Below are 27,142 nucleotides of genomic sequence, written 5' to 3' on the forward strand. Positions count from 1 at the left end.
CTCTGCCGCCTCTGCAGAGCCATTAAGTGGCTCAGAGGAAAGGCAGCAGCTTGTCCAGACAGTCAGCTCAGTCCTGAGCCTGGGCTTAAAATATCCAGTAAAAATAGTTCTTTCCTCTTCCAAACGCACATAAAGGGCCACCAGACGGCAGCTTCAGAAGCTCACACTGCCCTCTTGATGAAAAACACCCAAACCAACCCAAACCATCCACGGTATTTGCCCCAGACCCTACACCCCTTCCCGTATTTTCCTGGATACTCACTTTGTCTCCTTTGGGTCCCACCAGTCCACGTCTCCCGGGACAGCCCTGAAAGGCAAAGGAGGAGAGCTGTGTCACCCCGAAGGGGGACCCCCCGCAACCAGGGGAGATCCCACGGTGGCTGGGTGACCAGTGCCACGGCCAGGGCCACCCCGGCCCCAGGGAAGCAGGAACTGAAACAGCTGATTTAGAGCAAACCAGCAGCACCAAGTCTCAAAGTAACACCCCAAAAACCGGTGGGGGGCAAAATGCACCCTATTTTATTTTGCTCCCTTCCCACTCTCCTGCCCTGGCATCAGAAAGCAGCTCTGCTCGGCCAGCTGAGCAGCGTAATCCTGCGGCAACCATCACAGAAATGCCCCAGACCATATGGCCAGGGAGCAGGAGCACATTTCCTGACACCTGGTGAGGAAAGGCAGTGTGTTAGGAAAAAAGCCCATAAAGCTGGATGACGGCCACACACTCAAACAGTAGTTTGGACAAGGATGCAAACATCTGCGACTTCTAATTTGTGTGAGATCTGATCTAGCCCATCTCTAGTCAAAAGCGCACGTTTTGGCCAAGCAGCGACCCCACTTCAGGGCTTACCGAAGCATCCGTCTGGACAGAAACAAAGTCAGATGGGAGATCCCGGCTTTTCTCGATGAAAGAAATCTACCTGGAAGATGTCGGCAGAGATTGATAACACCCCGGGCTGCAGCACAGCGTCTGCTGCAGAGCTGCGGCTCTGATGGCTTCAGTTACAGCCACCGTTTTTGTTCTGACCTTGCAAACAGCCTTGTCCGAGCCTGGTAGCAAGCCTGGGAATCCACACTGAATTAACACCACCCCAACACAGTCACGACTGCATCCCTGCACCCCCCCCATGCCCGAGGCAGCCCCGCTCGGGCAGCATCCAGCCCTGACCTTGCTGCCTTGTGCCGATGGGATGGGTAAAAAGGCCAAGCTGCATGTCCAGAAACAGCTTTGGCACTGAGTGATGCTTCACCAAAGGGACTTTGATCACCTCAAGTGCCCAGATCTGAAGCCCACGAGGCTCCGTGGCTCAGTTCCCCCTCCCTGGGGCCTGGGGGCCGTGCCCCTCGAGCTTGGTTTGTGTATGGCACGTGTTTGTGCCAAATGGCACACGCAGCGGCCGTGGTGCTGGCAACTCTGGTCTGATTTTCAAACCTTGGGTATTAGAATCATAGAATCATTTAGGCTGGAAAAGACCTTAAGATCTCTCTTAAAAGTAAATCTAACACTGCCAAGTCCACCATCGCTGAAGGAGGTAAAATAAAGCAATTCCTGCCCGCTGTACCCAATATAAAAACATACACCAGAATGGGCAGGGACCCCCCCAATGCCAGGCAGCCCCTATACTTATCCACCCAGCACCCCTCCTTTAAGGAGCTGGATGCATGCTGCTGAGAGACCACTTCAGCAGGAAGGTTCCCAGTTTGGAGTCACTGGGATTTTACTGTGAGCACCACGTGCCCGTTGCAAGGTGCCTGGGGACAGGCTCATCCTCTCCGCCCTGGGTGCAGATATAAATTAGATCCTTCAGTAAGTCCTGCCTCCTCCTGATCCCCCCCAAAAGATCTATGGGGTCCAGTCACTTCTTCTGGGTGCAGCCTCTAGCTTATCTCCTGCATGGACACACGCTGCCCTAGGTCCACAGCTGAGATACGCCAGCAGCTGATGGGATGCCCAATGAACCCTTCCTCCAACGCGGTCATCAGTGGGTCACCGTGTTCCACCGAGGACACTTAAATGCACCAGGACCCTCTCTGAGATGGCCAAAGAGCTGTTCCTCCTCCTGCTCCTCCCCAGGCACTGGCCATGGCCACCCCCCAGCATGAACACCAAGGTTGCAAAGCCAACACGTGCAGTCCTAGTGCACGTGGAGGGACAGGACCGAGCCACGGGCACAACAGCACCCCCTGAAATTTGACGGCATCAAATAAGGAGATTTCTCTCCCTTAAGCAGCTCCCAAGCCGATGCCATTTTGTGCAAACCAAAAAGAACAATTCAGAACATCAGGAACAACGAACCCAAGGGCTGTAACATTTCAGGAGAGAAAAATGAAAATCAATCCAAGAGATCTCATGCAGAAGGCAGCCGGCATTTTGCCCTGCAAACTGCACGCAGCACCGCTCCGCAGCACCATCCCTCCTCCTGCGGTGTGACCCGATGGCTGCCGCCCTGGGTGCTGTGAAACAGCGACTGCCTCCCGGGAGGAAAGTACGGAGAAGGCTTTGCATTTGCCTGTCACCCGGGTCCACGCCGTCCCTGACACCAGATGCCTCCAGCAGGATTCAATTTAAGGCTACGAATAGAAACCACATCTCTGCTCCTAAAGAGCCAGTTTGAGTAACAGAAAAGAAAAAAGAAAAAGAAAAGCCTGTGGGGACATGCCGACAGCTGGGAACCCCCATGAAAACCTGTCTGTGAAAGCCAAGGAGCTTTTGAATACTGGCAGCACAATGAAATCCCTGCAAGGAGGATTAGCAAGATCATAAAAATCGACAGCTTTTAAAGTAAGAAACACTTTCCACTTCTCACAACGTGTTGGTTTTTTCCTCACAGATCTTCAATGCCTTCAGAGTGGACGATGACTGGGATGGGAACTGAGGACATGCGGTCCGTGGGGTCTACAGTCCATAAATGCCCTGAACAGCACTAGGGCACGATCAGGACTTGGCAGGATGATAAATAAACCTCCATCCACACCTGCTGACTGGAACAGCTACTCAAAGTGTTTTTGCAAAAGCATAAAAATCTCTGAGGGTGGCAAACCAGACATACATGAACCTGCACCGAGGGAGAGGACCCATCACGTGCTGGGGCAGGGCTGGAGGTCTGTGCCCTGCTGGCTTTGCTGACCAACACTGCCAGTGAAAGAGGAGGAGAAAAACCCCACAAGTGAAAAGGTTGATGCTAAAACCCCATTATCTCCAAACCTTTCCTCTAAGAATAACGAGAGATGTCGCCTTCAGACAACCTTGGGCCCAGGTCCAGGGTGAAATGAAAACCAACAACGTGGTTAAATGACTTGAGACCATCTCTAGGGCAGGGGGGATAAGGGAATTATCTTCTCCTCTCCAGTTGCCAGTGAAGTTTCTTCAGGGATATCAAAAAACTTCTCGCAGGGCCAGGCTGGTGCACAGCCCCAAGCTGCCCACATGGAGGAGGTTTCCCTGCCCAGTTTCCCACAGCAAGGTGCTGGCACCACAGCTCAGCAGCCTGCACCCACCACCTGCTCTGGAGGGGAAGATGCATCACCACCCATCCCTCCCCTCCAGCAGCCATCACCTCCACCACTCACCGGCAGTCCCGGCGGTCCTGGCAGCCCCGGTGGTCCCAGCTTCACATGACCCTGCTGCCCGTGTGCCACTGGCGAGGTGGGGTGTCCCGGGTGGGCAGTGCTGTCCCCGAGCCCTGGGACAGTGGGGCTGACTGCTACCAGAGGATGCTCCGGGACACCCGCTGCTGACCCCGTCCCCAGGGGACCTTTGGGCATGTTTCCTTTGGGGGCAGCTGCCTGACGTGCCGATGGGGAGACCTTGGCAAAGGTGGCAGGCACGTCCAGGTCAGTGATGTCATCGCCCGGTTTGCCAGGCAAGAGCCGCCGCTGAGTGCCTGCATCACCCGTCAGCTTCTCCGTGGTGACATTCTCCTCCCGGGGGTCGGAGGCACGCTCCTTCTTGGCTGCTCTGTGTGTTTTGGTGGAGGGTCCTGGGTGGATAAAAGCACCATCAGGTACCTAGGCATCGTGACAGTGTGCAGGAGAAATGGAGGAAACTGTGACTATGGACTCACCGGAGCTACCAGTGACCCACAGGCTGCTCCTGCTGAGCCCTGGCCTGCCGGGGCCGGTTATTTTATTATAGGTGGAGTTCAACAGCTCAAAGCCTTCATCCTCAATAGAAAGGCTGCCCTCCTCTTCCTCAGCGGATGGCATCTCAGTGGCAGAGAGTGAAGTCGGGGATCTCTCATCAGGCTGGAGGTTGAGGGTCTCCTGGGCATCCTCCCACGTCCAAGGTGGCCCCAGGGTCAAATCTGAATCAGTGGATCTGGAGTCCTGAGAAGGAAGTAGGGAAAAAATGAAATTTGAAGTTTTCACTTTTTTTCCTCCCTCCCTGCTCAACACACTTTGTGCTTCTTAATTTCCCACAGGCATGAGTGCCGCCGGGGGACACAAGGCAGCCCAGGGCTTGTGAGCCCCAGGCAGGAGCCCCCGAGCTCCAGGAAAGCTCATCAGTGATGGGCAGGTCAGTTCAACCACCTACAAACCAGAACTCACCCTCCACAAGGGACACAAGCCAGTTCTCGGCATGGACCACACTAACACGAACCTGCTTCTCACAGTCCCACTGCAGTGATCCCCCCCCCAATTTTCTATGCTGGAGGGGCATCGAGAGAAGAGCCCGTAGCTTAATAACAGAAATCCAAGCTTGAGAGCAATTACTAAAACAATTAAAGCAGACATATAGTGCCTGTCCCTTCAGCCTTTGATTTTGCTGCTTCTGGATGTTTCAAGGCTCCTGGTGGTCTCGGGGGAATTGCAGCCCCCACCGCACATCTCCTCCCCCAAGCAGCTGCAATAGTGCTCCTGGCAAACCTCCGAGAGTCGGGAAGGGAAGGCAGACACAAGCCCAGGTGGAGCCTCCTGGATGTTTGTGGTAGATTAATTTAAGGCAGTGGCTTGCAAAGGACTCGCTCTGTCTTCAGGGGCCATGCTAAATGGTCCCTGCAGGACAGCGCAGGTCACAACGGCTCTTTCAGCCCTACAACCACCACCAGAGCCTGGACACCAACCATGGATGGAGGAAAATTGCAATGTTGATAGAAATATCTACACTCAAGACGAAAGCGCTGAATATGAAAAAGAGAGTTAAACTTTAGAGAGTTTACCTGCATCTAAAATGTACACTGGTTTAACATCCAGCACCAGTATAAGTATCTCAGACTTGGCTTGCACACTGAGCCACATGTGCACAGACCCAGGGTTGGGTTGGTTGGCGGGTGGGTGTGAAGGACCTTCGCCTCTCCTGGAAGAGCTGGCAGCATTTCCATCAGCCCCGCACACCCACCACCCCCTGCTCAGAGCTCGCTCTGCGCTTCCACTGAGCTCCACGGGGCACAGACAACCCGGCACATGGCACCAAGAAGAGCTGGTGGGACCTCAGCCCTGGTTGGTGGCTCTTTGGTGCTGGTGCCATGCAGCTGATGAAGAGAGAGTCTGTGAGAAGTCACTAGAGGGAGATGCAGGCCCACACTTGCCTTGCAGGGCTGCAGAAGGGGAGCAGAGAGGTACAAGGAGATATGGAGCATCCTTCCCATTATCCTTGCTGTCCTATCTTCTTTTGATTGAACCTGTTACTTGGTTCTGATTCTGCTCTGCACCATGGACCCAAGATGCATGCTCGCTTGGGAGCACCAAGTTGGATTTGCATGAACAGCGAGTAGAAAACACAATAATTTCACTGCCAGAACTGGTGATTCTGCAGGTAAGGACCCAACAGTATGGGTGGGTCGGGGCAGCCAAGCCCCACTTCTGGAGGGCCTTGGGAGGCAGAGGAACTCCGAAGGCAGCAGGAGCTGCTGAAGCCTTTGCTCTGCTGCTGGATGCCACACCATCAGATTGGAGATTTCCAAACTCTTCCCATCCCAAGTGGGGGGGAAAAGTGAAAATTTTCATTTTTCAATTTTCAAATGTCAAGTTTGAAGAGTTTCTTCTAAAAACAGCTGAAATGCCTTGCTCTCAATTGTGAAAACTTTTTTTTGGGGGGGGTCCTGTCTTTGTTTATTATATGTATAATTTGTTATAATTTACTTAAATTTCAAGCTTTCATGCACAAGTGATTTTATAAGCTAAACCCTATCTCAAATCAGAAAAAAATGTTTGGTTTTTTTTTTAAAGACCAAAATGAAGTATTTTGACAACCTTTTTTCCCCTTCCAAAACCTACCCCAAACACACTTTCCCCAGAAGAAGTTCTAACCAGGGCAAATCAGCATCCTCCTAAAAAATTAGCAGTGCCAAAAGCTACTGCTGATACCAGCCACGGATGCAACCTCTGGACACCTCACAGAGCATCTCCACCCTCACGCCCACGGGAGGATGGCCAGCCCCGCAGCGCACCCATTTTCATTGGTCCCTGTAACGCTGCAGGAGGTAAATACATGAGGGACGTATCTAAGACTACGTGTAGGTACCAGAGGAACCTACCCTGGGTCACATCCAGATCTCACGTTACCTGACCCCTGGTGCTCTCTAATCCCTGCAGCTGCAACTGAGAGGGGATTGGGGCCAACCACCCCTGACTCCCCTTGAAGCCATAATACTCATCCAAAGAGACAATATTTTTCTGAGCCAAGACAGTCTCCGAGTACAGAGGTTTTTTGGAAAGCAGGAATATTCCCACTTCCTCAGTACTTTGCACAAATTTGTCACCGCACTTGCAGACAAAGACTTGACCCCCAACGGAGAGGCAATGGCAATACCGATGTGTCCGTGTTACTCTGCTCCTCCAGCCAGCGCTATGTCCCAAGCCAAAGGACCAGCATTCCTCTATCACCAGGATTTTTATGTCCCAAATGGCATCAATAGCCATATTTTTAAAGAATGATGTCTAGCGTAGGTGTTAAGTAGGCAAGTGACAACTTAGCACCAAGGAGTAAAAGTTGAGAGAGGTTGGGATAAGGCAGAAAACACAAAAAGCAAAGGAAACAGAGATGGCAAGTGGGAAAGCAAAGACTGGAGGTGACCCGCCAGCCCCTCTTTCCCCAGAGATCTCTAACGAAGTCCTCCCTTGCAGACTGGAAACCACTAGAGGCAACTTAAGGGTAAAATGCACAAAACAGGAGAGAAAGGAGGAGTTGGAAAAGCAAAAAGATTACCCTAATTCTGAAAGGGAGTTTTCTCAGGGATAGGAAGCTCTCGAGCCAGATCCTGCAATGCCTCGTCCCCTCGCTTCATTGCCGGACAAAACCGCCAGCGGAGAGGAGCAGCCCCTGTGCCCCGGGGACGTGATCTCGCTGACCCGCGGCTGTGCTGGCCGAGGGGAAAACAAGCACCTCCGCAGGAAGAGAGCAGCACCTCCCGGTGAGGAGATCCCAACCTTCTGGCCCTTTGCCTCTGCCGGCTCCCTGAAGAGAAATTCTCCGGCTTCATCTCCAGCCAGCTCCCTTTAGCAATTAGCTGCTCTCAGATTTTCCCTTGGGCACTACCCAGCCCGCAGTTCAATCGCCAGGCGAGCTCGTTACCATCGCAGCCCTGAAGAGCAAAGGAAGATAAAGACTGCGTTTCCTAAACGGCACCCAGTATCTGGAGATTGAGGAAAGTAAGCGGCAAAAGCTCTGCACAAAGTCATCAGAGCAAAGCACCTGAAGGGGACAGGTTGTAATGAAGCTGTTTTCATTGAGAGAAATGCTAATGCACAACAAACGAGCCTGCAGAGTTTGGGACGAATGAAAACATGCTGCCAATTAAATCAGCGGTTTTGCTGCCTTCAAGGTGGAGGGAAATCAGGCTTCAAATCGTGAGAGCGGGGAAGCAGCCAGTGCTGCTCATCCGCAGCACGGGCAGGCTGGACCTGGAGCATTATGGCAAGCTCTCGAGTGTGGCCAGCTGGCACGTGCCTGCCCTCGCCCAAGTGTCCTGGCCAGCCCATGCCCTCTGCTCAGTGACACGGGAGCCTGGGAAGCTGCTGCTGGCAGTCGGTCTGAGGAAGCTCTTGCAATCTAGGCAAAACTCACCATGTGGACATACTCGGCACTGCGTTGGAAGAATTGCATTGAATTTTTTTTTTTTTGGTGCTAAATTAGTTTTCAGCCAGATCAGGGAGCTGCACTGACCTGCCCCGCGATTCACAGAGCACAGCGCTGAGCGGGGGACTGCTGGGAACGGGACCGCGGGGCAGGACAAGCCCTTTCCTTGCTGCCCTTATTTATCTGATTAGCCCTTTCAGCTAATCAGAAACTCCACCCAGAACACAACACCTTTCCAGCAGAAGATCCTATGGTTTAGCTTACGCTGCTCACAAATGTTAGAAAATAACCATGGAAAGAGCATTCCTCCCCTGCGATAGCACCCACACTGCCCAGAGAGCAAACGCCCCTGCCGGCCACGTTCTTCTCTAACCCTACAGCAAACTCACAAACCCTACAGCCTTTCTCATGGAGGTAAGATCCAAATCTCAAGCAAACCACAGAGGTGTGCTCATCAACCACTCGGGCATTTGTTGAACCCCAAAGCTGCTGGAATAGGGGTTGAAGCCATGCAACACGTGGGGACGGTGAGGATAGAGCTGCCAGGCATCAGCTTTACCCGCTGCGAGGTCCGATTTGCAGTTCCCTACGGCATTACGAGCTCTCAGGAGGACGAGGTTGGATCCTTCGGTCCTTTCCCATCATGCATGTTATCAGGTGTATGCCTTCCCTCTCCTTAAACTTGGGTCCAAGGCAAAACAGGGCTGTGAAACTAGAGTTGAGGAAAGGCAGAAACCTGCCCTCGCTACAATGGGCTTTCTCCCTGCATCTCCATTTTGTAGCCCCTTCGCACACAGCGTAGTCATTTCTTTCCTTTTTCCTTGCCACACAGCACTACCAACCGTCAGGGGGAGGGAGGCCCAAGGGATTAACGACAGTTTGTGTTAAAAGCAGACACTATTCTTCCAGGCTAGCCCCTACATAGCCACACATCGCCCAGCCGATGCGGAGACCATCCCACGTCTGCCTCCTGATATTCATCAGCGCCCTGAATTAAATCAGTCTTCTCAAATGTATCAGAATCAATGGATTCAATTACACGAGGGTAAAACCCTTTGGAGGCTCCTTCAGTGTAACATATAAGCCAGATTTCAAATCCAGCTAAGAGCCCCTCTATCATTAGCTTTAACTAACTTGGTTTGTGGTCCTGTTTCTGTTTAAGAAGGATGACTGCGAGCTGGCGGTGGTCAGTAAAGAGCTGTAACACACAGACTCTGAAACAGCATTTTTTTTAAACTAATGCCATTAAAAAAAACCCCTAGTTTATTTTACAAAGTTATTTCGGGCAAGAAATCAAATAGAGAGCTGCAGAAAAAGCATTCTGGCTAAAACTCAACTCCATCATTTGTACATCTTAAAAATGGTTCAGCTGTTAATCATGAGCAACCACATTCCCTGCAAGGTAACCTTCCCACAGAGCGTGCGAGAGGAGCCAAAGGGGAACCAGAGGGACTTGCAGGCAGCTGGTTCACCCTCCTCAGACCCGTGGGGCTGATCCTCTGCCCACCCCCAGCAAGGAGTCCTACAGCCACCTCAAGAAGGGAACCGTAGAGCACGGGGCAGACCTGGAGACTCTGCAGACCCACAGACGAGGTGCCCTCAGCTCTACCCACAAACCCCTCAACAGACCCACAAAGCTTATGCTTGGCCATAGGTACCACTGCTGTCCATCTTCCCAGCACCCGGCTCCTGTGGCTTGTCCAGGAGTTGTTTCTGGGTAGTCTAAGATGCTAATTGCTCCTCTTAATGCACTCCAATTAGCAGCCACTAGCTCACTTTCCTCCTTGAACAATGCAGTCCACAGCCTCCATAATTTGTTAGCAAACCATGGCAAAACTGGCAGCAGCTCCATACCACCTGCTCCAACATCTGCCCAGCAAATATATTTAGCATTATTTGTAAGCCTCCAACTCCAACAGCTGGGAGTCTGGAGAAGAGCATCTGAAATATGAAAGGGGCTGAAAACTCATCCCGGGGGAGGCGGTGGGAGCTCATTTACCTCCCTGTCCTCCTCCTGGCACAAAGGAGGCTTAGAGGTGAGGACCAGGCATTAGATGCTCCTCCACAAGCCTCATCCTGCAGCCGCGCAGCCACGCACAGTAATTAAACCCTCTGCAATCCCAGCTGCATGATTCAATTTTGGATTTGGCACATAGCAAATCCAACAAGAAACGAGAGCTGGTGGAGGCAGGGACTTGGCCTATTTGTAAGTTCCAATTAAAATAGTTTTAAAAATTGACTCGTTCCTGGTTAGCTTCGGCTTTGCTATTTCTAGTCCTATTTTGTAGTGGGGGTGCAGAGGACCTCATCAGCAACCCCAAAGAAAATTTCTTGGCTTTTTATTTTGTAACCAAACTTTTCATCCATGAACAGACCTGCAGCAATGCAGGACATTAAGAAAGGACTTTTCAATCTGGAAGTGAAAGTATTTCATTTGAGATGGAACAAAACACAGCCCTGAACCGTGCCCCAGGCTGCTGTGACCTGGATCTGCCACGGGCTCCCATCTCCCATGGCACCCAAGCCACCCAAAGATGCAGGAAACTTCACAACAGGCATTTTCTCCTTTCATTTAATTAGGCACCGTCATCTTTTGGGGGAAAATAGGAGCCTTCCACTTCCAAGCTCCATCCTGGAGACCACGGACATCATGACCATCTCCCAGCCCAAACCCCCAAGTGGGGCATGCAGCTCCAGCTGAGCCAACCGGGCGCTCACCAAGACCCAGGGTTGCAGGAGACCCATTGGCTTCACAACAGCCCTGCTCTCATCTGGAGCTTCCTTCTAGCCAAGGCCTTTGCTAATAATTAACAGTAAGTCAAGGAAATAAAAGCACCCAACAGAGCCATAAAAGGGAGGATTTAGGCACTAGATCAAACGTGTGCACTGGCCCAGGGAGCTGGGGAAGGTGCAGGGGGCAGGAGCAGCTCAAGGCTTTCCCACTGCAGGGATTCACCAGTTTCAAAAAAGACAAGGATGGCCAAGGTCAAGGCACGAGCTGCTGTAGCAAGAGAAAAACCTCGCTGGATGATTTCACATTCGCTGCTCGCATGCAGAAGAGGTCACACGCGGAGCCAGCCACGTGCATCGATCTCTAAAACGAGCACCAAGGCACAATAATCCAGGCGTTTACTGCACAAGGAGCATCTCCGGGGTGAGCAGTGGCCTGCCCTGGTCCCCAGGGCCCACTGGCCAGGAGGTGCTGGCAGGTTTTTCAGGACATTTTCTCATCTGCAGCACTGGCTGCTGCCATGGAGACTGGGCTCAGGTTTCCATGGGCTGCCATGTGAATGCCTGTAGCAAGAAAGCTCTTAAACTCAATGGGCTGTTACACAGGAGTCTTTTTTTTAAATTTTGCTGTTAAACTGCTAAAAAAGAGAAGCCACCTGATGCCTAGATGTACCTTGAAGTCCAGGCAAAGAGGCTGCAAGGGTCCCATCAAATCCATTAAAATAAATCAGTGGAGGCATCGCTCCGCTCAGGAAACCAGAGGGAAGGTTTCTAAAGACCCTCCCTTCACCCCATCACGCACCACCAGTAGCAGACATCCTGACACTAGCACGTGCTTGTAAAAGGTTGCCTGAAGGCACAATAAAATTGGGTCCCTGGTGCAACCAAGCCTGCCCTGACATCACCTGCCATGCTACAAGCCAGGCCTCCACCCCACCCCACCCTCATATAGCTGGAAGGAGGGTTTGCTTGAGGTTTAGAGCCTGCATCCATGCAGATGCTCACGAGCATCACCATAGTCCTCCCTGCCCAGCCGTGGTGGTGTGACAGCAGAGGAAGCCCTGCTGCCAAGGTGTCCTGCAAAGTCTGAGGAACCCCTTTGGGGAGAGCCTCAACAGCCCTGTTCCTCATTTATACACCCCAGAGAAGCCCCTAAGAGGGGGGCAAATGTCAGCAGAGATACATCACTGGGTGACTGTCACCGCGGGACAGCAGCTCCCTCCAGGGGAGCAAGGCGAGTATTTGTTCTCTGTGCAGCAGTCCCTGGAGGGGGTAAAAACTACAGCCATTTCTTCAGGAGTTGAAATAAGAAATAATTTATTTTTTTCTTCCAAAAATTAAATTGCAAAGTAGTATGGTTTTGATGTTACATTTTTGTTGCTTTTCAGGGTTCTCTGACTAAAAATAGTCTTGAAATATAGCTTTAAGGGGGGGGTGGGGGGAAGGATCAAAGTACTTCAGGTTTCCAACATGACCTGTATTTCTCCCTCCAACCATCAATTTTGCCAGTTTTGATCCAAGTGCTAATTTCCTTAAAACACATTTTGCAACAAATGAAACCACTGTATTGAAAAGTTTCAGCTACAGCAGCCTGTAAAAGAACTTAGTGATCTCATTCTGTACATCTTAGAGGGAAATTAATGAAAGATATCAGCACCTCTCTGCTCCACGGGGCATCGCGGGGGCTGGATGATTAAGCCCACGAAGTGCATGGGCATCATTAGCCAGAAATCATTTGACAGGCAGAGGACAAAGGGAGGCCTGGCTTAAAAAGATGCTGGAGACCCTGCCTTGTGACAACAACTCTGCAAAGCCAAAGATTTAAAAGCCAGTTCTTCAAAGGCAGGTCACCTGTGGATAAGACACCTAGGCAGATGGCATCAGGTGAGGAAGAGTACAGTGGGAAGCCAGGGCTTACAGCCTGCGCTCTGTCCTCACTTTCCTAAAACACCAGCTTTAAATGTTATTTTTACCAGCTGCCCAGATCTTATTAACCACAAGCTGTGAGGCATTGCAGGGGCAGGAGCTGAAGCATTCAGGTATTCAATAGGTGAAGCCAGTGCAGAACAAATCCACAGGACACACACACCAGGCAGGGGATGCCGACTCCCAGTGGGAAGCCGGGGTCCAGCCCTGGCAGCCTGCACTAACATAGCGTTGAATTCCTACACATTGCAGACATTTTTTAATTCAACTTCAACGTCCGGCATGGGAAAGGTCTATACTGGAAACTCTCATCTGGTGAGCTCAGGGGAAACGGGTCTCTAAGCTAAAAGTTACTGGTCTCTTAGGCACAAGTAATCACGACTGAATTATATTGGTTCTGTGTAAACAGAACAAAAAGCCAAAATCAATAGCATACATGCTTGCTCCTTTAAATAGGCCAAATTTAGAGAAGAACCAGCTGAGAAAGAGAAATTGGGAACTGCTTTAAACAGCTCAGGAGTTGTCCAAAAGCATGAGAGTTGAGGCACAAGGCATGCGGGTTTAAAGCCCCCAGAAATTAGATATGGGAAGTGGGGAATGAGCACAAATTGGAAGCAGCCATTAAGGATGATAAAACAGAAGAAAAAAGGAATTGGCATGTGATGAGCAATGCAGAGTCTATGATTTGTAGAAAATCGACTTGGATAAGGAGAATGAAGACAGGAGAAATCTCTGACCGGGCCATCCCTCGTTGCAGCACGGGGTCCCCATCGTGGCCTCCCGCCACGTGGAAGCGGCTGAATCGCCAGCAGCGGCGTGGGAAGACAGAGCTGGAGAAGCTGCATTTCTGTCCACGTTTGGGAAAAGCTAGATGACATAACCAGATGACAACGAAATACTCTCCATTCCAGAAGTGACAAGGAGGAGGGTTTTCTCAATCCTGTCCCAATAATTCAAATTAAAAAGCGTTAAAATAACAGGCTCTCCTGAACATGAGCACTGATTTTTCAATTTGGCTCAGAAAGCTGGGGAAGCTCCAGGGGACTGAGAAAAGGTTTTATGTTGTGCCAATATGCAAAAAAAAATAAAAAGGCAAACAGGAGGCCTTGAGTAATTACAGACCTCTTCCCCAAATCTGAGCCCAAGCAAAATAACAGAGCAACTGATACGGGGCTTATTAATAAAGAAACCACAGATAATGTAATTAATGCCATGGTTTTGAAAAGAGTTGCTGTGTAACTAACTTGGTGTCTTGCCTGAGGAGATTAAGAGTGATTTGTTGACAAAGATAACAGCGTTGATGTAATGATCCTAGACTTCTGTAGGGCTTTTCAGTTAGTAAGGCTCAATACCATGATCCAAAAACTCACCTGACTTCCTAAATGGCAAACAGGTTAAAACCCCGCTCGGAGCATGTCCATCTACAGGATCCCAGACAACCAGGATCCCATTTTTCAGCTAGGTCAGGCTAGGTAAAATGTATTTCAAAGCTTAGTGTCTTCTCTCAGGAAACATGTTTTTGTTAATAGAAGCCTCTTCTATCCGACAGACAAAGGTACAATATGATTTACAAGCTCAAGATCAGAGAAAGACAATTTCAAACTATTTTTTCCAGCGCATTCTAGCATCAAGCCTCTGGAAGAGGCTCGGTCATGGGAAAGTTGAAAGTCAAGGCTGAACTCCTTGGTAAGAAAACTGCATTTATTTAAGGAGGACTAATTGCCAGGAAATCCTATGGGCTACGTTCAGCAGTACATCAGGTCATACATAATTATACCTTTGGATCTGCAGCATCCACAGCAGGAGTCTGGGGAAGAGAAACCCCTTCTGGTGCTCAACACGGCCTCCCTCTGCTCCGCACCAGCCCGTGCTTCCTCGGAGACGTGCACAGGGCTGCAGCCCTCAGCTGAGGCATCACCCTGTCCTTCTCCAGGTCCTTCGGGCCCAAAGTGCAGGATCTTGTGTGCAGAAGACATTTGCTCCACCAAAACTGGAATAGCTCAGCCCAGTGATCCTTCACATCACTGCTTTGTGTCACCCAAGGCAGCAATTTTTGCTCACAAGTTTCATATATGGCACCCGGGTGCTGGATTTGGGAAGTGAATATTTGGGAAGTGAATACGTTGTAAGCCTAAATAATAAACAAGATAAATTATTTCTTTTTGGAGGTCCATGTGAGATGCCTCATAAGTGCCCTGTTTTCACAGGGGGATGTTCAGGGTTCCCTGGTATCCTACCCAGGCACTCAGAAACTGAAGCAACCCAAAAGCCTGAACACTCCTGTAAACTCAACATCCAGGAGCCAAATTCAGATGGAAAGGCTCCGAGGGACTCCCCGGGCTCCCTGCCACACTCTCAAAGAACACAAGTGCCTCTCCTCCAACAGTCTTTTCCAAAGCAAAACCAAAAACCATTTCTAAGTGACCCTCGGGCAGAGAGCAGCCTTGCTGGTGGTTGCACGCAGGAGAAGTGGCTGCCCCAAGTACACGGCCATGAACCTCCAGCAGGACATGAGACACTGGTGGGAAGCGCAATGCCCCGTGAAGATGCTTGAGAAGCAGAGAAGCTGCCGATCAAGCCAAGCCCTTGCTACAGTACTTCTGGCATATAGCAAGCCATAAAAGTCAGCAAGGGCACAAAAACTGAACCCAGGCAGAAGGTCTGATCATAAAAGGTTGAAGAGTAGCTGTAATTCTCCCTAGAAGATGCCTTTTGGCTTGGTTAGGTGGAATAGCACTTTATTTCTTTGACATGGGGTGGTGGTTAAAAGCCACTGCGGCTCAGATCAACATACTCCTTTCACTACATTTATCGCATAGTGGATTTGAAGTGCAATAAATTATCCATAGATACTTTATCCTACCTGAAAAACTAGTTTCGGAGATCCTGAGACGGCCGAGATATTAGAGCTGTCAGAAACGAGAACACCCATCTCAAGATAACACCCGAGAGCAGTGGAGATATTGCTGTGCTCAAGCTGTCAGACTTCCCCCATCAGCCTTCGCTACAAACCCACAGGGATATTTGGTAGCAGCCCAGGATATCCAAGGAGCTGGCAGCCCAAAAGGTCAAGGGAACCCGTGGGGTGGAGGACTGGCAGCTCCCCCATGAGGGCTTGTCTCTATTAGGCAGGATGGACCAAGTGCAAGCGGTTTGTGACAGGTATTTTAAAGACTGACATCCAGAGTATGTCCGTCTCCTGATTTACGCAGGCTTCAGACTGCTCTGATTTTAAAGGAAGGATGCTCTGGTAGTACATTAGGTAAAGGTGCTAACAAGAAATTAGCAACTAAATCTCCATTAACTGCCTCCAAATATTATCTTTAGGATGGACCTTCCTCCTAGTTTAAGTAGAGATAGCATTTCCTTTGCCATAAAAAGAAAGATTTTTTCCCCTCCTCTCCATAAGAATTATCTCTAATCGTCAAGAGCACCACACTGTGATTTGCTTTATTCAACTAGAATGTCTCTTGGTATGATCAAAAACTAGCAAGAAAGTCCTGTGAAGTAAAATCTTTTACTCCATGTATTGAATACTTAAAAACATCACCTAAAAAAGAATTTTTAGTTAAAACTCAGACTTGGTAACAAACAACAAGACGTCTCCAAAAAAAAAAAAAAAAAAATCTTTTTTTTGCCATCCAGGTCATAATAACATCCAAGCTCATTTTGCTCCATATTCTCTGCTGCCACCAAGCATTGCCTGACCCAGCAGAAATACACTCATGAGTGGTGCCACACGGGAGCATCTCCTCCTGCTTAAGCATGTGCAAAATCGGGAGCAGAGTCGAGCGTTTGCCCAGCACACTCTGGTTCATTTGGCCTCCTGGAAGCATTTCTGAAAAATTACTTTCAAGGAGCTCCCTGGCTGCTGGCTGGCCCATGCCATAAAGCTAGAACAGTGATATCAGCCTCACTCCACAATTTCAGGCTGAAGGTCAGCCTGAAATCCGCTCAGGCATTCCTCCCAGCCCATCACTGTGGGATCAGGCCACCCGCTAACTGGAAAAATGCCATGCTGAAAACTTTAAATCCTTACAGAACTGCTCAGATTCTAATAAGAGACCTACCTTGGGTTTTTTTTAGTTATGCAGGCCAAAGAGAATGGCAAGGAGGAGGAACAAGCAGTGCCCACTGCTGAAACGCTGTGTTTGTACACACAGTGACCGTGTTGGACTGCTACTGAGCTGCTTCTATTTAAGGAGCTACCAGCACTTTTAGGATTGAATGGGACTGAACGAGTGATTGCAACACAAATTTTGTTCTATAACAAACCTCAGCATGGAAGAACAGACATACTATGAACAAACCGAGTATTTTCAGAGCTTTCACAGCATTTTTAAATCAGGAAGAAATCTTGGAAGTAGCTTGAACTGTCCAGACAATTAAACTTGTGAAATTTTGCCTCTTTGGAAATCAGTGGGATTTAAGCTTTATTTGACTTTTGGTTGAATGACTTTAGGATCCCAAATTGAATTGCTTTTGAAAAAGCCATTCGGTTTAGTAATCAACTCAGCCCTCTTGCGCACGTTTAGTACAGGCAGACAAAAAGAAGACAAAAGGTAGGAGAAGTGGGTCAATACCATCCATCGCTCGAAGATTACTCATAAATTACAATCTACCCCTCAAAAAAAAAAAATCACAAAAGGAATAGACTGCAATTCAGGTATAATTTAGGCTGCCAGTATCAAACATCTAATCCATTGCCTTCATCCACCTACATTTTCCTCCACCATCACCCTAGCCCTCTGTAATTATTTAGCTCTAATTAGCAATTAAGGAATTCACCAATATACTAGTTTACTTCTAAATGAACAAAGGCACGGAAAGTGTAACTACAAAGTATAGCTTTGGATTGTCCCTGCAGCAGAGCTGATCTGCTCTTCATTATTTTCAAACTGTAACGCGTTAGTAGCGCATTTTTTTCTTTTAATAAATCCAAATGTCAAAGATCCCGAGACGTTTCTGGTCCTGATTAAGTGCTTGAAAAATAAACCTGTCCCAAATCCAGAATATTGTTAGTCTCCCCCTGTAGACCTGTGAATTTCACCACTTTTCTTATTACAGCAACATCTCACCAATTCACACCAGTCGCCGGGAGAAACGCTGCCAGCAAAGCCGACTGGCAAATGACCATCGGATGGTGGAGCACATCCTAAACAGGATCCACCAGGACTTGAGGACTAATTGCAGGGAGGCAGAGACCACCTTTCAGACACGTTCAGGATGAGTGATTTTGCCATGTCAGTTCGTTATTGTCCTTACAAACCCAACCCATAAGCACCCTCATCAGCAAACCAGTATGCTCACCTGTAAGCCTGCCTGCTGCGGCAACACTTGTGTCACGATTAAAGCCTAACGCACACACTATGAACCCAGCTGCAAAAGTCCACTTGGCCATACGTGAAGCGTACTTTGCGTGAAGGAGCTAGCAAGGTGTAGCCAGACAGTTTAAGCCAGGGGTGAGAATAGAGACCATCCCCAAACAGTTAACAGCAGCGTCTGGGAGGGTGAGGGGCATATAGAGAGGACTCTGTACCGCTCAGCCACACACACACAAAAAAAAAAATCTCAATTTACATTCACTGGCCGGTTTCCCCCTCAGGATGTCTGTTTGCATGAACTCAAACAACAAACCTTGGCTAGAAATCCCAAATAAAGCAGAAACATCAAGGACTTGCAGCCTGCCTCACTCAGAGCAATCGCTCATCTCCCGACGTACGCGGAGGGTCTAGAGGACATCCTCTCCAGATGCCAGAGCAGCCCCAAGAGGGAAGGGGCAGCCCCCAGCCCCAGGCAGAGCTGCAGCCCCAGCACCATGAGCACCAGCCGCTCCTCTCCCACCGCCAGATTCCCGGGGAGCCATGCCAAGGAAGCGCGATGCCTTGCAACCGCCTCCTCCCACTGCAGAGCTTCAGCCCTTCCCACCTCCTCAACGATGGTGAGCAGCAGCAGCTCTTCCCCAGGCAGACGTTCATGTCCCATGCGTGGGCAGAAGCAAGTCATCCAGCCTCCTTCTTTTTCCTGTACCATGCAGAGACTGCTGCCCTGCTAACCTCACCGTTTCCTTCCCTCCAAGCAAATCCAGCTGCAGCCAGGCCCACAGGCAGATCCACAAACGCCTCTGTGCATGCAGTGACCTGATCCATCTCATCACCACTTTCATCAAGCCAACCCTCTCAGGTTCAATGCAAATGCTCAGGAAGGTCACCTAAACTCACCTTGGCCTCCACCAGCTCTGAGACATGTCAAGTTACAGTCAAACCATTGGAAAGACAGATCACAAGAAAGATAAAATCATAACTTGTAGCCTTGCCTGGGAATTTTGGCTCTTTACCTGATTGCTCATTCGAGTAACTGGTTTCCCCAGGAGACGTTTAGGTGGTGAGAGACACCAGAGGGACATGGGGAGGGGCATTCCCTGCACGTACCTCCTGCAGCAATGCAGGAGAGTCATACCTGAGCAGATGAGTCCTGGATTTCATTGGTTTCTTTTGGCACCTAAACAGTTGGAGAGAGAAAGAGGAAACGTATCACTGCCCAAGGACCTGCACCGACTGAAGCATGTGGTTGTTGTTGGCTCCGGGATTGAAGAGCGTGCTGCCTCCGATGGCATGGGAAGCATCTAGGAAACGCACCCTGGGAACCAGCCATTCACAGCAACATGAGGGAACAGCTTTCGACTAAACCTCTTGAGTCTTTGGGTGGTTTTTGCGGTTTCTTTTGTTTTGTTTTTGAAGCTAATCAGCCCTAAGGAGGGCCAGCAAGGGATGGGAACTGGTGTGATGTGGGGCAGAACTCTCCCGTGGGTTCCCACTTGCAGTCAACTTACTGATGCTTAAAATAAAATAAAACCTTCTCCCTGCCGGGTAAGCCAAGCCACTGGAGCCGTTCAGGTGAGGGCTCCAGGCCTACAGAGCACAGGATAATACAGATATTAAGAGCAGGTTAAGAGGAGCCCATCACCTTGCAGGCTCAGAGGACACAACTTGTAGCTTTTAAATGAGACATTTGCTCTTATTTCTTAGCTCTAGAGAGCAAGTCTGACCCACCTCATGGAGCTACACCAGTACCTAAGGGCTGTCAGCATGAGAAATACCAGGTATCATTTTTGGGGATGACCATGGGTTACATTTGCTGGGAACTCAGACACGCCGGTCTCCCTTAGAGCAGGCAGACCACCAGGGTGACCTGCTCCGCATTACGTACTTGGCCTTCTCCACATTTACTCCCTGGCAAAGCCAGCTCCTAGTTAATCCCTTATGATCAGGGCTTTTCTTAAAATCCTCCTCTTAAAATAACAAATAGAGAAATGGATGCAGCCCATCCTGGGGAACGGAGCAATTACGGCAGGGCTGCTCCAGGAGCAGGGAGAGGCAGGGGCAGCACCAGCTGGGTGAACTGCTCCCTCTTTGCTGCCTGGGCCTGCTCGCACCAGACCCTGGAGGAAGGAGATGCTGGACAGGACCCAGACAGGGCAGGTGCCCCATCCCACTTCCCTCCCCTGACACCATCCTTTCCCAGCAGCTCTTCCAGCTCCTCACTAGACCGTCAGAAAAGGGTATTACACATGGGAGGTTCGTGCCAAACGTTGACATTTGGCACTTGCCTCTTCAGCAAGCCTTTTCCAGGCAGCTACGAAGCCCTTCTAGATACTTGGCCTAGAGAGAGGAGGTGTCTCCCTGGGCCAAATGCAGCTCCCGAAGAAAACCTGGGTGCTTCGTGTCTTTGGGGATTTACTATGTGATCTGGGCTTTTTGGCGCAGATGTATTTCTTGAAAAATTGCTGAACATTCTAATAAAAGTAAAATCCACCAAACTTCCGTTTTCCAGCAATGCTGACAAAACAGAGGAGACAACCTTTGAAAGGATGATGCATCAAAGGGTGCAATGCAGCAATCTTGCTAGGAGCAAGCAAGAATTTCAAATTGATGTACAATTCCCAAGTACAGCTTTCACCCCGTCCCAAAAGCAAAGCTCCAGCTGCAGCATTACTCAACAGCTACTCAAAACTTTCCCATGTTAAACACATGAGCACATACAGTCATACACACACCCAGGCTTTCTTTGGCTCAGAAACTCTCCCTCTAACTCATTCTCCCTTTGCAACAAGCCAATTTACAACTTGAAGAGGGGGTTTAGATGGTGAAAGAACCACCACCCCATGCGCTGGCCACCATCATCTCCTTGCATCTCAACTCAAAGTGGAGACCCAAGTATTTCCAGGCTGCATTAACTCGCCGGGTTGGTCCTTTCATTTGAATCATGTTACACCAAAGAGGAGCTTGGGCCAGCAACCTCAAAATTTGTCAGTTGCCCTCAGCCACACCTCTGGCCAGGCTGGTGGAAGCTCCCATGGGGAACTGAAGCGGTTGAGGTTGAAGGAGCGTGTGCATGTTGAGTTGTAGCTGCAGCAGTGCTCGCCAGCGGCTGCTGGGTCTCCCATCACGAAGGTCAGTTGCTGTAGAGCACCCTGGGGAGGAAGAGACACAGAAACCACAGTTTACCCACATGCTTCATCCAAAGGAGAGGGAAAGGTCTGTGGGGGTCTCCAGCCTCTGACAGCCAGGGACGACTTTACAGGATGGTTTAGGTAGTCAACACTCACTCCCCATCTTCAAGAGCTGGATGCAAATATCCCGGGAACAAAGCCAGCAATGCGCAAGCTATTCTTGAAGTAAATAACAGCGGGGACTCAAGAGGTGCTAAGCACACTGCAGGATCAGACCCTTACTGTTCACCCTGAAGGGAGCATGCTCCCCTGGCCCAGCCGGAGCAGTACCCCGGTGCAGGGGCAGTACCGGCAGGGACCCCTCCGCAGGCTGACAACCGTGTGCCTGCAGGCAGTGAAGGCTTCCAACTCCACCATCACCTCCCCGCACCCCCAGGCCCTACAGCTCTCCGTGAGGCAGCGAGGACTGCAGCAGGGAGCTGCTCTCATACTGCAAAGGCCCTGTTGAAAATAAGGGTGCATGAGGAGAGAGACCAGAGGGAAAATATTCTGAACAGGAGAGGATTTACAAAGAAGGAAAGAATGAAGCACGATATTGGTCTCCCAGCACAGACCACCAGATAGAGGAGGGAGGTAGATATACAGAGGTGCCTGTTTGTCTGCATAAGGCAAAATGTCAGCCTCCAAGGTTCTGCACTTGTCAGAATCAAAAAGGGCTTCCCTGCCTTACTGGGCTGCCTTCACATTTCCTTCATTAAGCTCAGGGCGACTGAAATGATTAGTTAGCAACACAGCACCACTGATGCTCAAGCAGCTTTTCTGCATGACATGGCTATCCAGAGGGAAAGTCTGAGCAGGCTCTGTCCACCCAATGGTCCTCTGCTACCGCCCAGCAGCAGCAAATGCGGTGAGGAGGATGTCCGAGCTGCCAGCTGACCTCTTCACTAGATGAGCCGAAATCTTCCTCCCCAGGCTGGGGGTGCAGCTGGGCAGCCCACTATAAACCAGGGACAAGTTGAGAGCTACCCCACAGAAATGGAAGAGCTTCAGATTGATGACACAAACCAGGGGTTGGTCTCAGAAATGCCACTTGGACTTTTTCTGTAAGAGCGCGATCTGTTTGATGCCCTCAGTTTCTGTGAGGTTGACAATCAGATATGTTTCAACACAAAGCTTGACAGCCTTTGAATTTATCAGGGCCATCTACTTCAACCCACTGGGAATCCTTTGCTTGTAAAGTCCTCAAAGCAGGGACTTTATCTTCAACACATGCATGGGACAGGCTCCCCAATCAAATGCTTTGCATGCCAACTGCACGGATGACTTCTGTACATGGTATAAGTCATGGCCAACAAGAGACGATGAGTGTAAGTCTGTAACCTAGAGGTCTCTACGGCTGGCCTGACTGCTAGCACTGGTGTTGCCCTGACCCAAAAGCTAGCACTTTGCACAATACAAAGCCTTTGCAAAGCTCACCCTCCCCAACCATGAAAATAAATGGTGTGTTTTAGGAAGAGAAAGCAACGGATTCCTTCAGAGGGAGTTGTAACCTCAATTCACACAGCTAGAGCAGACCATGTGCTCAAACACAGCCCTGCCGTATTTGCCCAGCTCTCACCTTAAAGGGGATGTCAAAGGACTCGATCAGGCCTCCGATGATGATCAGCCCCTCAGTGTTCACTCCCATCCCAAAGTAATTGGACCAGCTCACTCTGTCCACCAGCCGACAGTCCACGTGCAACTCCAACCTCTCCAAGGAGATGCTAAGAGCAACTTGGTGCCAGTGCCCATCGCCGAGGAGGGAAACAGGGAACCTGCATGCCCCGGAGAGGGAAGGGAAGAGGCACAAAATGAAACTTAGGTCCCACACCTTATGCAGGACTAGGCTTCACTCTTACCAGCTCCCAGGGTCCCTCATGTATCCATCCTTAGTGCAGATGCTAAGGACAGTACAAGAGAAATCAGGTCTACGTTATTGTCACAAGTAAGCATCATCACTTCTCTTCCAGCATGGGAATACTATTTCTATCCGATGGATTTGGGCAAATCTACAACCAGTTGATGTGTCTGGGAAATTATTGGTATTTGTGTCTCTCCCTGCTTGATTTATCCCCAGTCTTTTTGTAGGGCAAACTGTAGGCTACCAAAGCAATGGCCCAGGGCAAAAGGCAAAGCTGGCCCAGGGCATCCTCTATGGTGGATGTCAGTGCCATTGGTCAGCCAGCAATGCCACCCTTCTTTGGCACTAGCAAAGCAGGGATGATCCAGAAGGAGCAGGAATATCTGCCCACCGACCAAGCAGGCAGACGTGCCTATCAGCATGGGGACACTCAGGTCTAGCTGAGGGAAGGGCTGTCCTTGTTTCAGAGTTTGTGTCAGCATGGGTTGATGTTTCTCTCCACCCACCCTTGATTTCACTGCAACACATCCAAGGCTATCAGCAGACGTGACTCTGCTACCACCTCCACCACCCAACAGACATGAGGCAAATCATGACTGACCACCAGGACTTGCTCACAGGGAGCTACTGGTGGGAACACGACTCCAGCTGCTGCTGCAGATGCTCTGACTGCAGCGAGCAGCAAGACCTGCTGCAGATTACAGCCAAGCCAGGCAGGGGGCTTCAGAAACACCCCTCTCCAAAGCAAGCCCTGAGGGTTTCTTTAGTGGAAGGGAGGTGCCATGCTCCTGAAGACCAGAAATCACCACACCCAGCTCTTGAAACAGCTTTTATCATTTGCAAAGAGTTTGTCAAAGGAGATCAGTGTTGTTACCTAGTTTCACGGGTGGGGAGCCTGAGGGCCAGCACTGGGCTACAACTCACCACACAGCAGGTCCAGGACACAGTCCAGGTATGTAATACACGGCTTCATGCAGGGCCCTTCTTTCCTGCAAGTCCCACTTTGTACGCTGGACTCAGTACCGGCTGGTTAGATGCGCTGCTTGGGCTGGAGGTGGGCAGAGCCAAGGCTCCCAAAACTCTTATCTCCACTCCCTCTGCCAGCAGGGTTTCTCACGGAGCCACCCCTGGCACAGCCTCCCAAACCAGCCTGGGTATTTGAACCTTTTTGTTCTTTGCTTTGTTTTCCAGATCTGTATCATTTTAACACAGTACTTAGGCAGTGACTACCCGTGCAGTCACTCCACCAGGTCTGAGGGACCATCACCGAGGTGGGGACACAACCTTGATTGAGCTGAGGTGGGGTCAGAGCAGCACTGGTCAAAACCCATAGTGGGAAACCGTAACCCTGGCTTTGGGAGTATAAAAGGAGCCATGAAAAGGCAGAAAAAAGCACCTGAGCTGGAACTTACTCATAGTGCCTCCTCCTCGTAGTGACAAAGACCAAGGCGTATGGGTTAATCCGGATCTGGAAAAGCACGTGGCTCCGATGGCTAAGGATGGTCACTAGGCTGGTGTCCTCCTTCAGCGAGTACCTGAGCTTCATCAGCACACTCAGCTCATCTGCAAACCTAGCAGAAAGAAGCAATGCATGGCACCCTGCAGCAGCTGCTGAATCACCACAAACTGTCCTCTTAAGGCAAAAAAAAGGGCACAGTACAAATGAACTCAGTGAGGACAAAAAATAAAAAGCCAAGAGCAAGCGGTCATTCAGGTTGTAAGGTCAGGTACTCAGAAAGGAGCAGCCAGGCCAAAATTAGCATTGCCCATATAACCTTAATGCATCCCTCTCAGGTGCAATCTCAGCACATGCTCATGTGGCTGCGCATGATTTTCCACGGGAGTCCTGCCCTGCCCACTGCTGAGATTGGATGGTAACCCTGTTCCAAGCAGCTCTTCAATGCTTCTCTCACCGTGCCCAGTGTCCTTGTCCACAGCAAGCCACAGCCCCGTATCAAGTACGGCAAAGGTCCAACCTGGTCTGTGCCTCCACAGACCAGTGCCTTGGCATCAAGTGATGCTGATAGATATGGTTGTACTGTCTCTTTTGCTCTCTCCAGTTCTGTACTGGAGCAGAAAGGTCTTCCTGGTGGGAACACCAAGAAAACACATTCCTGGAAATGGTCAGTCAAGCACTGTGCCAATGCATCTTCCCTGCACACGACCAAGAGATGGAGGAGATACTTCATCCCTGGAAGTATTTAAAAGACGTGTAGATGTGGCGCTTAGGGACATGGTGTAGTGGGCATGGTGGTGTTGGGTTGACGGTTGGACTTGATGATCTTAGAGGTCTTTTCCAACCTTAATGATTCTAAAGGGAAGAAGCACTGAGCTCATAAGAGCACAGAGTGGATGCGTTATCTTCATTTGTTATGGAATGGGATCTTAAAGTGACCCCTTCAAACCAACAAGCATGCATGAGATGATTTTGAGCACCACCCCCATCCCACAAACCCATCCCCCTGAAGGCAGCCCACCTGTCCCCAAACGCCTCCCTCGTAGGGATGTTGAGGGTAGCGTACTGCCCGATCTCCAGGATGCTGCAGTTGGCTTCATCATAGCCGAAGGAAATATTGCTGAGGTCCTGTGCATGGGAAGTAATTTTGTCCAGCAAGTTCACTTCATCTGCATTGGGGGAGAAGAAAGAGATGCTCAGCAGCTGAGATACCTTCACTATAGGGCTCTGCTCTCTTCAGTCTTCCTATCAGATGACAGACAAAACCCCCAGCAAGAAGAGAATGCAATTTGGGGAAATTAAAATAATTCACAAATTCAGCAAACTCAGACCAAAACAAACATTCAGATAACCTCAGAAGCAGCCAGGTGATATCTTTGAAACAGAATATATGTTTCAAGGCCAGTGTCCCAAAGACATGAAGGGCCATTTCTACCCAAGCAGCGGTGGTACTTTTATGACCATATAGTTGGGATGCTCGGGACTGTAAAGCAGAGCCTGGGACACAAATGTCCTAAAAACACAAGTCCTGGATCAGCTGGGTACAGAAAATCCTGCTCAGTCCTTTCCCAAGCTTCCTTGTTGAAGTTTGCCCAATTTCAAGAAAGAATTGAACCAAGGAGTGGGATGAAGTTAGCGTCCCTCACTGAGGCGAGTGTCCTGACCAGAGCACAGGGGCACTACCCTCCGCCCAAAGCAGAGCTCGTCGCTGTGACAAGGTCAGGAGCTCCATCAGGAGCCGTGCATCATGCAATAACCCTTCCCAGCAGGTGAAAGGCCCACTTTCAGAACTATGCTGTGAACATGCAAGATGGTTTGAATGGGGTGAGACGCCCTGGTCTGCGCTATTCGGCAGCACCATCACTTCAGTCTCATGAGGAGCTTTTAACTCCCCTGGTGAACAGAGACATTCCCTTTCCAAGTTCATTCTTAAACTAAAGAATCATTCCTGAAACAAATACCTGAACAAAAATCTGTTTAAAACCACAAGGTTTCTTGTTCCCTTCCATTAGCAAAAAAAAAAAAATTGCAGACATGCGGCTCGACCCAGACACACTGTTTCTACCTCCGAGATATCTACAACCAGGTCCCTCCTTTCTTGTCATCCCTTTACAATGCTGGGCAGTGTGGCAATAACCCTGCCACCTGCAAGGGGTAGGGACGAGGGACGGACCCAGGGCAGCACCCCATGGGCACAGCCTTGCACGAGGGGTCTGGATCACTCTGGACCCACAGCCCTTTACTGGGAGGGCCTGGACTATCCCACTCGATGACTTATCAACAGGAATCCTGCCAGTAGCATCTGCCCTGGCATCTGCCATCACTTGGGAGGCATCCAGCCTCTGTATTCACTCTAATTCCCATTGTCAATGAGGTGCGAGATTTATCTGAGGGCAGATGAACAGCCTCGGGCATGCTGCAGCCTGACAGGAGATATACACACTGTATAGAGCCGCTGCTCTGGAAAATAACAAGTCAATTGAGCAGAAAGCTGCTTTGATCCACTTCAGACACAAATGTAGCAGTCCTGCCACCATCTCCTCAGAAGATTTAGTAAGGGAAAGAGCCCCATGCTGGGAAAGGGGGGAGGGAATGAGATCCTGCAGGAGACATGGCCATTCGTGGTGACTTGGGATTTCATCGGGTATTTCTCCAGCTCCCCAC

The 27,142-nt window shown here is 50.0% G+C and overlaps 1 protein-coding gene across 1 annotated transcript in view; it reads right to left on the reverse strand.

Annotated features, from left to right (window-relative positions):
• LOC142091569 (uncharacterized) overlaps window positions 1-27,142 on the reverse strand; it is a 75,322-nt gene that overhangs the window by 36,058 nt on the left and 12,122 nt on the right. The window contains exons 3-10 of the mRNA XM_075171003.1: window positions 25,500-25,647; window positions 24,435-24,593; window positions 22,741-22,936; window positions 21,000-21,143; window positions 19,130-19,171; window positions 4,062-4,323; window positions 3,568-3,977; window positions 263-307 (exon numbers count right to left, since the gene is read on the reverse strand). Of these exons, the coding sequence (XP_075027104.1) occupies window positions 263-307; window positions 3,568-3,977; window positions 4,062-4,323; window positions 19,130-19,171; window positions 21,000-21,143; window positions 22,741-22,936; window positions 24,435-24,593; window positions 25,500-25,647 (1,406 nt within the window). The remainder of the gene's footprint in view (window positions 1-262; window positions 308-3,567; window positions 3,978-4,061; window positions 4,324-19,129; window positions 19,172-20,999; window positions 21,144-22,740; window positions 22,937-24,434; window positions 24,594-25,499; window positions 25,648-27,142) is intronic.

The sequence above is a fragment of the Calonectris borealis genome, chromosome 21 (assembly GCF_964195595.1).
Source record: "Calonectris borealis chromosome 21, bCalBor7.hap1.2, whole genome shotgun sequence".
Taxonomy (NCBI): domain Eukaryota; kingdom Metazoa; phylum Chordata; class Aves; order Procellariiformes; family Procellariidae; genus Calonectris; species Calonectris borealis.